Source organism: Lemur catta, chromosome 3 (genome assembly GCF_020740605.2).
Source record: "Lemur catta isolate mLemCat1 chromosome 3, mLemCat1.pri, whole genome shotgun sequence".
Lineage (NCBI taxonomy): Eukaryota > Metazoa > Chordata > Mammalia > Primates > Lemuridae > Lemur > Lemur catta.
Window position 1 is genome coordinate 67700300 of NC_059130.1, and position 12709 is coordinate 67713008.

General features: G+C 34.9%; 1 protein-coding gene across 1 annotated transcript; it reads left to right on the forward strand.

Annotated features, from left to right (window-relative positions):
• The first annotated feature begins 213 nt into the window (after positions 1 to 213).
• ASB17 (ankyrin repeat and SOCS box containing 17) lies at positions 214 to 12277 on the forward strand. The gene is made up of 3 exons (XM_045547725.1): positions 214 to 748; positions 9616 to 9895; positions 11987 to 12277. Exons 1-3 carry the CDS (start codon positions 348 to 350, stop codon positions 12191 to 12193), a joined length of 888 nt encoding a protein of 295 aa, XP_045403681.1. The 5' UTR covers positions 214 to 347; the 3' UTR covers positions 12194 to 12277.
• Positions 12278 to 12709: the final 432 nt, after the last annotated feature.

The following is a 12709-nucleotide window of genomic DNA, read 5'->3' on the forward strand; positions in this document are numbered from 1 at the left end:
TAGCACTTGAGAAATATACAGACTAGCTTGAGCTGAATTCTTAGAAAGTTAAAAATATTGTATCTTAGCTCTCATGCATGCCATTTCTGTCCAATATGTCTCTCTCTTAACTGTCACCAGTTACATATAATACCCAAATTTCTGACCTATGCTGATGACAGATCTCCATCTATTGTGATGTCACCCAGTACTTTATGGTAATATTTCATATGATATTTTTTCTGACTACAGTTTAAAAGGCACTTCCTGTTTGTGGACTACAGCTCACCACATTATCAAAATATGTAACTGAAGAATTACAGTATGCCAACCTCTGATTTTATTTCTATATTGCTGCCTTAGTAGCAATGAATAAATCTTCTAAATTATGTCATAAGACTTCTTGTCCAAGAAGCAATATATTCTGCAATCTCCTTGACAAAATTGTTAAAAGACCCTCCTTGCAGTTTTTGGGACAGTGGGGATATCACTGTTATGAACCTAGGATTTACAGAACACTGGCAAAAATTCTGAGGTACGTCGACTTGGATGGGTTTGACATACTACTCACAGATTTTATTACGTTTGTGGAAAAATCAGGATATCATTTCGAACTAAATTTTAACCTCGAATTTACTGAAATATGTGTGAATACAATTCTGTACTGGGTTTTTGCCAGAAAAGGTAATCCTGAGTTTGTGGAATTGCTTCTCAAGAAGACAAAAGACTATGTTCAAGACAGAAGTTGTAACCTGGCACTGATATGGAGGTAATAATCTCATATATTTTCATCATAGAAAGAGAAAATTTATCTTTAGAAGGTTATAGTACTTTTTCTTCCAAAATTAATCTGTATAGTGACTATATAGGGATGAGGAATCCTGACTAAATTGATCATTCATTTGTTCACTCCTTCACTGCTTCATTATTTATTCAACTTTTACCTATGTATACTTTATTATGTACCAATAAATTATTAGAGTTTCTGCTCCATACAGCTTACATGGTAATGCTAAGGGTAATGCAATGTTAGAAAATTTAGGTTTCTCTAAATAAAGACATTGTTTTGTATAATACTGTGATCTTTTCTTTTTGAGAATCCTGAGACTGTATATTTATAGTATGTACATATAAGTGGACTTTCACAATACAATTGAGAATATATACATATCTTCACTTAGTAATACTTATTAAGTGTGACATTTCCCTATTTGTGTATTAAACGTCAATAAATTTGACTCCAAATTCTCCAGAATTGAGCACAATGAAAGTCAAGTCTATTATAGAACCAAATTTATAATCTGAACATGTCAATCTATCTAATGAGTACTACTGAGGATCTTATGAAGATAAATTCTCCCAAATGACCTCTATGTAGAGTCTGTAATATAGATTGAAGGTTACCTATTTTGCACCAGCTCCAATTTATTCTTTGGTTTTAGGTATTAGTCTGATTAGAATGGATGTGCATTTGTTCATTCATTCAACAAAATATTTATGGATCACCTTACTATGTATGCAGCACTGTACTAGGCACAATCATAGGAGAACATATGCAATGAAAAACAAAACAGATGAGATCAGTTAAAGACTAAACTAATTTAGGTTCTGCCTAAAGCAGAACTGTTTTCTGAACTGCATTCCTTAGTAATTACTCAAGTACATGAATTGATAGCTGTGGTTTGGGAAAATCAGTAAATGAAACCTCCCAAAAGCACATTTTTTTTATTTCAGCATATTATGGGGGTACAATTGTTTAGGCTACATATATTGCCTTTGCCCCACCCAAGTCAGCTTCAAGTGTGTCCATCCCCCAGACGGTGCGTCCTGCACCACTTAGGTGTGCACTCATCCCTGCTTCCCCCTTCCCATCTGCCTGACACCCAGTGAATGTTACTACTATATGTGCACTTAAATGTTGATCAGTTAATACCAATTTGATGGTGAGTACATGTGGTGCTTGTTTCTCCATTCTGGTGATACTTCGCTTAGTAGAATGGGCTCCAGTTCTATCCAGGATAATACAAGAGGTGCTAGATCACCACTGTTTTTTGTGGCGGAGTAGAACTCCATCGTATACATATACCACATTTTATTAATCCACTCATGTATTGATGGGCACTTGGGTTGTTTCCACATCTTTGCAATTGTGAATTGTGCTGCTATAAACATTCAAGTGCAGATTTTTTTTAATAGAATGTCTTTTGTTCCTTTGGGTAGATGCCCAGTAATGGGATTGCTGGATGAAGTGGTAGTTCTACTTGTAGCTCTTTGAGATATCTCCATATTACTTGCCACAGAGGTTGTACTAGTTTGCAGTCCCTCCAGCAGTGTATGAGTACCTCTCTGCATCCACACCAACAATTGTTGTTTTGGGACTTTTTGATAAAGGCCATTCTCACTGGAGATAAGTGATATCTCATTGTGATTTTGATTTGCATTTCCCTGATGATTAGAGATGTTAAGCATTTTTTCATATGTTTCTTGGCCATTAGTCTATCTTCTTTTGAAAAGTTTCTGTTTATGTCCTTTGCTCACTTTTTGAAAAGGTTGTTTGATTTTTTATTGTTGATTTTCCTGAGTTCTATATAAATTCTAGTTATCAGCCCTTTATCGGATTGTAGCATGCGAATATTTTCTCCCATTATGTAGGCTGTCTGTTTGCTCTCATGACAGTTTCCTTGGTTGTGCAGAAGCTTTTTAATTTGATCAGGTCCCACTTATTTATTTTTGTTATTGCTGTGATTGCCTTTGGGGTCTTCATCATAAATTCTTTGCCTAGGCCAATGTCTATAAGAGTTTTTCCAACATTTTCTTCTAGAATTCTTATAGTTTCATGTCTTTGGTTTAAGTCTGTTATCACTTTTGAAAGTAACCATTATATTTGTAACTATAGCAGAAGTCAGCAGCTTCTAAAGGTGAGTGCTGCTGTCTGTGCTAAGCAATGCCTATATGCAGCCCTGGCAGGCCCCTGGGAAAGAAAAACAAAGTAAAACAGAGGAAGAGAGAATAAATAAAGAGAATTAAAAATGGAGAGTGACATGAAAAAAACTGGAAGGAAAATGAAAGAAAGAGAAACATACAGTGGGACATGATACAGTGCCATTAACAACTGTCTTGAGACTGTTTTAAAATTAATAAATTTCAACTTAGATGCATCCACAAAATAAGACTCATTACATGCCAATTACACTAACTACAACATCATTTCGATCTTTCAGAATCATAGAATTTTAGATTTGAACAAAGCCTAAGAATTCATTAGTAAATCTTTACCCTGGTAGAGCAACCTCTTGTAGAGCATCCCTGGCTGACGCTCATTGGTCTCTTCCTGAACAGCTCCAGTATTAGTGAGTTAACTATTTCCTGAGGGAAACCATGCTTTTGCCTGGGGGTCCTCCCTTTTCCTTGCTATATGCTTTCCCTATTATGTACATGCCACTAACTCCCAAATTTTTATCTCTAGCCCTAACCTTTCCTCTGAACTCTGGAATCCTACTATATTTAGCCTTCTACTTGACATTGCCACGTGGTATCTCAAATTTAATAGAAACAATATTGATCTAATTCACCCTAGTTTGATAATTTCCCTGTTATAATAATGAAGTGTTTACATTGGTTTCTGGAGGAGAGGCGATAGAATTAATGAGGGAAAGAAACTTAAGTTTGTTTTTACAACAAACCCGCAACAAACGTCTAAATGCCATTGTGTGACAGGCTGTAAGTCGTTAAAGAGAGATGATGTCATTCAGTTAAAATAACAGTGATAATTTATTAAGCATTATTTAAGTGCTCAGCCACTGTGTTGTTTATTGGGGATACAAAAACAAAGCAGACATAATTCCTGGTTTGGAAGAGCTTTTTTAGTAAGTGAGGCATGAATGTAAGAAACAGTTATAATTACACTATAAGTACAAAAATAGAAACATGTACAGGTAGGAGAGAACAGAAGGAAATTGTTAACATTATTGGGGAGGAGTAGGTATCTGAAAAGGCTCTCTAGAAGAGGTGATGTCTTAAATTGATTTTTAAAAGATGAAAGCGAGTTTTCCCTTTTGTTCCCTTGAAGAAATGTAATTTAGGCAGAAAGAGGATGACTAAAAGCAAGGAAGACACAATGGCATGTTGTATGCAGTGACGATTGGCAGTTTAGTAATAGCTGGAGAGTGCGATGGGAATCAGGTAGCAAGAGAGATGAAGCCTGGAAGTGAAACCTGGAAAGACTTTGTAGGCCAAACTGAGAAATATGAAATTTACACCATGGGTGATGCCTGGCTGATGAAAGTCAAACTTGCAGAATAAAAAGATACATCAGCCCCTATTTGAAGACTGGATTGTGGGAGGGGAGGTTGAGGCCAGAGCCAGGGAAACAGTTGGTAGACTACTCAAACACTCCAGGTACAATGTTCTATGTAGGAAGGTTTTGGGGAAGTGTTCTGATTTAAAAAGGGGAGGTGGTTAGAGAAGTTCCTGGAAACTAAATTTGCATACCATGCACAGTGTGCTTACTTAGCTTATATGTGTATTTATAATAGTTGTGAGGAGAGAACTAATTCTGCTCTGCCACCATGCCCTCCAACTTCCAGCCACCCTTTGATACTACAACTTTCCAGGTAAATTATAATGAGAACTTAAACTAAAACAATAGCAGTGGGAAGAAGAAAGAAGTGGAGAGTCAAAGAGAGAAATGAGTTCATCTTCAGATTTCTAAATTTTGAGACCAGTTGTATTAGTTTTCCTGCCACTGCTGCAACAAATTGTCACAAACTTAATGGCTTAAAACAACACAGGTCAGATGCAGGATCACTTGAGGCTAGGAATTCGAGACCAGCTTGAACAACATAATGAGACCCCCATCTCTACAAAAAAGTATACAAATTAGCCAGGTGTGATGTTGCATGTCTGTAGTCTCAGCTACTTGGGAATCTGAGGCACAAGGATCGTTTGAGCCCAGGAGTTTGAGGTTGCAGTGAACTATGATGACACCACTGTATTCTAGTATCCTGGCAACAGAATAAGATCCTGTCTGAAAAAAGACAAAAAATCCCACAAATTTATTTTATAGTTCTGGAGGTCAGAAGTCCAAAATGAGTCTTACTGAGCTAAAATCAGGGTTTCATCAGGTCTTATTCCTTATGAAACTCTAGGTGGGAATCTCCTTCCTTGCCTTTGCCAGCTTCTAGGGGCCATCTGCTCTCCTTGGTTCATGGCCTCATCCTCCATCTTCAAAGTCAGCAATATAGTGTCATCATTTCTCCTTCACTGACTCTGCTTCCATCATTCTCTGACACTTCCTATAAACACTCTTGCAATCACTTTGGGCCTACCTGGATATTTTCCCATCTCAAGATCCTTATCTTAATCCTATCTGCAGTCTCTTTTCCCATACTAAGGGGGCATTATTTAGCTTATCCCAGTGGTCATGTCACAAAACTAAAATAAGATATTTCAAGAAACCTGAAAAGTCAGTTTTGGACATATGAGTTTGCACTGCCTAAGGGATATCTAGGTAGAGATGTGTAGTAGGAGGCTGGATATAAAGTTCCATCCTTGATACCTCTCTTTCTCTTATATCGCACCCCTAATCTGTTAGGATATTTGTTGGCTCTACCTACAAATAATATACAGAATCTGGCCACCTCTACTGCTATCACCCTGTCCCAAGCTAAATTGTTTCCCTTTTTCTATCCTGTAACAAATTCTCAACAAAGAGCAAATCATGTTACTCTTCTACTCAAAACCTCCAATGGCTTGTCCATTCCGTTTACACTGATCCACAGGCTCTACATGATGTGGCATCCATTACTTCTGTCCTATTTCAGCCATACTGGCTCCCTCATTCTTCCTTCATCACTGGAGGCACACTCTCCTGCCTTAGGGCCATTAAAAATCCAAATGGCTACTTCCCTATCTCCTCCTTCTAGTCTTTTTCCAAATTTCACCTTTCAGTAATGCCCTCTCCTATTGTTCTATTTAAAATTGGAAAATACCCTCATTGCAACCATCCATAACACATCCATACTTTTTATCCTGCTCTACATTTTCTTTCTTTCATAGTACTTATTACCTGCTAAGATATTATAAAATTTGCTTATTTGCTATATTCATCCTATTGTTGGTCATCTCTCACTATAATACAAGCAAGACAGGAAAGGTCTTTATTCACTTATATATCCTAAGTACCTAAAATAGTTCCTGACATATAGCATATATTAAATATTTCTTGAAATAAATGAATGGATTATAGTTGAAGTTATGGTCATGGATGAAATTGACTGAGAATAATTAGTTAAATGAAAATTGGCCAAAAGGACATGCATATTTACTTAGATGTTAAGAGAAAAGGAGCCAGTGAAAGAGGGTTAAGGAAGAATAGCCAAAGAGATAGATGGGTAACTTGGAAAGACTGCTCTGACTAAGTAATAGGAAAACATGATCTCAAGAAAGTTGACCGTGTTAAACATCCCAGAGATAAAAATTATTTTAAAAAATTGATTAAATTTTTCAGCTAGAAACCAAGGGGGAAGAAGTAGGAAAAATTTAGAAATAATTGTAGTTACGAAACTGAATCATTCTCTGCATGTCTATATGGAAATATTATGCTCCATTTCATAACCGTATATGACAGGTTTTCAGACACAGAGGGTTCAGTTCATTAACCTCACATTTAAAAACTAATTCTTGCTTTGCTTGCTGCACTCCATCCATATAAGTACTGTTATAATTAACTGTCAGTACAGATTAAGCAAATTTTGGTTTACAGTAACATACTCTTTAAACATGAGGATTAATCATATGTCATTTGGGTACAGATTAGACTTTTAAATCTCATTTTAAACCTATTTGAGTTTTAGTCATGTTTTCAACATTTTTCAGTATTTGTTCAATACCTTCTAAAGGTAATGTCAATCTTAGTATCTTAGAATCAACTAATATCTCTAAATCTTAATAATGACCACTTATAGTATATTTTGTACCCTAAGTTGCCTGAATTCCCATATTTATAAGGCTCTTAAGGCAAATACCTTCTTAAGAACTAGAAAGATGAATAAATTAAACTGCCTTTGAAAAGTTTGAATGATTGAATATCAACAAAAATCTTGTTAGGCCTGAAAGCCACAGAATAAATTCAAGGAACACATACACACACATACATACATACATATATACATACTCACACAGGATGATATAGTAAAAAATTTTCAATTAACAAATATCTGAGTGCCTACTAATGGGCTCAGCATCATTCTAGGCACTTGGAGATACAGTAGTGAACTAAGAGTAAAATTACTGCACTTTAGGAGCTTACATTTTTATAGATCATCTTGCTCAACCATTTATTTTGAAGATGAGAAAATGAAAGTTTAGATGTTAAATAAGTTTTCCAAAATAAGAGCTTAATGAAGTGTATGTACAAAGTGTCATGAGGAGTAAGAGAAAGATCAAGGTAATCAAAGACTTCACAAAAGACAGGGTCTTATAAGGTGAGCTGGACTTGTCCTAGAATCAAAATAAAGGAGAACACATACAAAGCAAAGAACTGTGAAATAGCTGGATACAGTGGTGGTTGGGAAACTGCATACCAATGACAGATAATTTAGAAGGAATAGTTTAGGAGTTCTATATGTGTTGGAATTATTTGTAAAAAACATTAGATGTCCAGGACATTCCTGGTCTGGAGATGATTCATTCTCTCTTCTCTCTTTCTCTCTCTCTCTATATATGTGTGTACGTGTGTGTGTATACACACACCAGTGGCAGAGTAATGGAAAAAATCCACACCTTGATTTCTAGAATGCTACTTTACACTACACCACACTATTTTTTGTAATTACAAAATCCTGGATTTCAGAGCTTGATGAAGCTTCAGAGATAAACTAGTTGGTCTCAGTGATTTTCTAACTATACTTTTAGGAGCCCCTGACAAGGGAACCAGCAGGAGGAGGGCTATAGGACCCTCAAATCCACTTCAACCAGAGAAGCTCTCTTTTCTTAGTTTTGTAGGATTCTTCAGATAATAACAGTTTGATAACAGCTCATCTAATGCAAAACATTTATTTTATATAGCTAGTTCAGGTATAGCAATCCTCCAGTGTTGGTTTATACTTGTGCCTAAAACATTCTTTCCAATCTTTTTATTCGAAAACATCTATTAATCCTTCAAGTCTTAGTTCCTGGGTAACCTACAGGAAATGACTGTAGCAGGTAAACTTAAGTACCCCTCCTCAGTGCTTCTATAGTACCCTGAGCACGCTTACATCGTTGCCATTATCACTTTGTATGGTATTTACTGAATTTCTTTTCTCTTTTACTTACTGGATGATAAAAATCAAGGACTACATCTGTCATCTCTGTATATCTACTCCTCAGTACATTCTGGACAGTGTTAAATAAATTAGTGAAGGAATGAGCAAATGAGTACATAAATGCGTGAGGAAACTGAGACTCAAAGAGGCTATCTTACCCAAGATGGCACAGCCAGTTAGGAGAACCAAAACGTAGAATCTAGAATGTTTAAGTCTCCACTACTAATATCATTACACCATGTTACCTACCATCTTAATTACTATATCTGTAATCTTAAAGTTCCTCTTTTTGAATAAGACTTTCCTTGCTCTGCGTATTTGTTTATATCCAATATTTATACTTTGTATGCTGTTCTGCAGAATATATTAGTATTTTAGGCCAGTCAAGAGAATTCCAGAGACAAGAATCAATAAAATTTCCCTTTCCTTAGTACTAAAAACCATGTTACTTGGCAAAATTAAGATTTGCTAATATAAAATCTCCTGTGGTCAAGGACACCACAACCATGTTTACTCTACATTTACATTGACCAACCAACTCAGTAGCAAGCTAAAGGTCTATTAAATGAAACAACTATAAGTACTATATAACATTAGAAAAAATAAAATTTCGTTTCTGTTATAAGAGAGGAGAAATTTAAGTCTAGCCTTTATGTGGCACTCCAGGAAAAATATTTCAGAGGAGACAAACTTCACTTAAGAAAAAAATAAAATTCAGCCCTTGAGGGACCTGATATGGCTCTCACTATTATTTACACTTCCTAAGCCCAGGAATACCAATTCTAATTTTATTAAAGTGAAAAAAATAGAATTAAGGTAATTGCATTTATTCCTTTTTCATCTAATCTCTAAACTCAATTCAAGCTCATGTCTGACATATGATCAAGAAGAACAAAAACAAAAAGATATCAAAATGGTCACATAGTTCTGTTCTGCTCATAAAGCTGAATCAAAAGGTCTGTCCTTCTTTTTCATTTTAGATATTCCAGAGCTACATCAATTTTATAATACTGCCCAAATCGGTATGGATTTCTCAAATGGAATTCGTATTACTAAAAGTAAACGCTTTCCACACATTGTAAATCTTTTTTATTTTTACAAGTGTAAGGGTGGGGTTAAATGTTTAGTAGGAGTTTTCTTTGAATCTTCAGTTTGGTCTATAGTCACAGACTAGAAAACTCCTTTTAAGACATATGTAAAAGTAAAGTTACATTTAAGAGATTTAATATTTAAGATAATACTATTATTTTCCCATTACTGTTAAGACAGAGTGTTTGTCACAGTTCTTAATTCTATATTTAAGTAAGTTTTTGTTTTGTTTCATTCACAGAACTTTCACACCAGTGTACAGTCCAAGCCCACTAAGTGGCATCACACCTCTACTTTACGTAGCTCAGACAAGACAGTCTAACATTTTAAAAATACTCCTGCAATACGGAATCTTAGAAAGAGAAAAAAGTTCTATCAACATTGTCTTAACAATATTGCTCTACCCTTCAAGAGTAAGAATAATGGTTGATCATGAATTGGTTGACATCCAGGAAGATGCCAAAATATGTTTAGTGCTGTGTTCCAGAGTACTTTCTGTCATTTCAGTCAGGGAAATAGAGGTAAGCAAAACATTGTTTTTTAGGTTTGGGCTCAAATATTGATGAATCTTAAGATAAAATTGTCAAGGAAATAATAAAGTTAAATTTTAATCTATAGATTACAACCAGTGACTAATTAATCATTGAGTAATATATGCTTATTACTTAAACATAGCAGGCAAAATCTAAATTATCTCAAACAGCCCTTTACTTCATAATTTTGTTTTCATAAATATGAAAGAATCTTAAGTTATATTTATTAATAGTTTATTTTAGTGTTATTAAGTAGATATGTATTATTACATCCTAATTACATAATGAACTGTGTTTATTAAGATTTCTATGTCTCTTAAAAACAAAATCAGTTAAAAATTGAATAGACCTCCTTTCCAATAGAATATTTCAAAATGAGGGTTAAATTTCTCCCCACAAATATAATCAATACCAAGAAACAGATTTTTCCACTCAAAATCCCATAGCAATTTTAAGAATTATGAAAATATAAATAAAGGCTAAAATATTTGTTCAATTGAAAATACCTATTCCTTAGAAATGTGGAAACGTTCTCCTTGATAAGGTTTTTGGAATAAATCAAGTTTAGAGAAAAAAATGACCATATATGGGATATGTTTGCCCTTTCAAAATGAATTGCAGGTTTCAACATCAAATTTTATCATGCCCATTAGTAGCAAGAAATAAGTCTGTTTAATGGAGAGGAAGCTACCCCTATAAATTTAAACAAGTCAAATTACCACGGAATCCAGCAGTTCCCCTAATCTTTAAAGGTATGACTTTAGAAATAAACTCATAAGAGACATAACTGTGCTGGGTTTTTTTTTTTTTTTTTTTTTAATGCCTCAACAATGAATATCAATGCCTGGGCCAACTGTAAGGAAAGTAAATTGGTCAAATTATTTTGGTAGCCCATTTTTAAAACAAAAAATAATTAAAACTCTTTGCATCTTCAGAAATTTGCTTGTCCTTGCCCAGTGTTAGTCCTGCACAATTATTACAGAACATATCAATTCTCAACCAGTTCCATGATTGCTATTCCTAAGGTACAACCCCAGTAGAAGAATACTAGGATAGAGTAAGTTGACCAAAATCACCTGCGGGAGTGGCAAAGAATTTATAGCTTGGTTTTAAATCAATTGCAGTTTAATAAGCTAAAGTAGCATTGAGCAAGAAGATAAAGAATAGCATTAAAACTGTTTAAGGAACACTTTAAATGCCCCTGCTTTGCATTTCCACACTTCCCAGTAGTCTTCCCTATCATAGCACATATATTTTATTGTAAATTTATGTTTAGATATTTCTATCTCCACACCATGACTCTTCTGAGTACAAAGAATGTGTCTATTTTGCATAGCCTAGCAATTATCCCCAAGCACCTAGTCTAGCACAATACTAAGCATATATTATTCTTTAAATAGTTGATGATTGACTAAATAATAAATAAATTATATATGTAATAATTAGATAAGCAAAAGTGTCATGTAGCCTGTGGAGTATGGGTTTTACTGGGGAAATATCTCTGTCATACACAATGTCTTTTCCTCCTACGTCAACCTATTGACATTTGTCTGCTAAGATTAAATCTTTAAAGACATATCTTCCTAAACATTTAAAAGACATCTTTTCGTTTGGACAGGCCTCCAGTCAGGTCTTTTTGTGTATAGTTTTTCTCTACAATAGCTGGAATCACCTGGGGAACTTTCAGTATTTATGGTCTGTGCACAATCCCAGAACAAATGAATCAGAATTCTGGAGTAGCGCCTGAGCATTGGTCTTTTTTATAATCTCCCAGATAATTCCAGTATATGGTCAAGTTGACAGTAACTACTCTAGATGGAGAAGCTCATAAAATATAAGTACAACTCATCTAAAATTAAAACTTGTCCAGACATATAATTGTGGAAAAATTTTGCCTTGTGTCTTTAGATACATGATTTAAACTTTATCATTGTGGGAATAAAATACCTGCCTCAGGTGAAAATGCTTTGGAAAAAAAGTTATAAGAGTTATATAAATTTGAGATCTATTTTATTAATTTAAATAAAAAATAAAAGTGTTAATACATTACAAAAGTTAAAATATTTCCCTTTTCTTCAGACACAGTTGAGTTTAGGAAGACGTCCGATTATTTCAAATTGGTTGGATTACATTCCTTCAACAAGATACCAAGATCCATGTGAACTAACACATCTTTGCAGAATAACCATCAGGACTCAACTATTAACCAACAATATGCTACCAAATGGAATATTTTCACTTTTAATTCCTGTTCGTCTGCAGAACTACCTGAATTTAGAAAGCTGATTAATATACGTCTTTATCCTAAGTTCCTTAAGGATGCTTACCAATGTATGACTTAGAAGTTAATAAACTATTAACTTCATGTAAGTTTGTATTGCACTGAATATTCATTCAGAAAATATATTTTCGTATGACATCTCAGATCACTTTTTAATCAATATGTGACTCTGCCTTCTATACAGTGGAATAAATTATACACATTTGTTTTTTTTTTTTTTTTTTTTTTTGAGACAGAGTGTCACTTTGTTGTCCTGGCTAGAGTGAGTGCCGTGGCGTCAGCCTAGCTCACAGCAACCTCAAACTCCTGGGTTTAAGTGATCCTACTGCCTCAGCCTCCCAAGTAGCTGGGACTACAGGCATGCGCCACCATGCCTGGCTAATTTTTTCTATGTATATTTTTTAGTTGGCCAGATAATTTCTTTCTATTTTTAGTAGAGACGGGGTCTCGCTCTTGCTCAGGCTGGGCTTGAACTCCTGACCTCGAGTGATCCACCCGCCTCGGCCTCCCAGAGTGCTAGG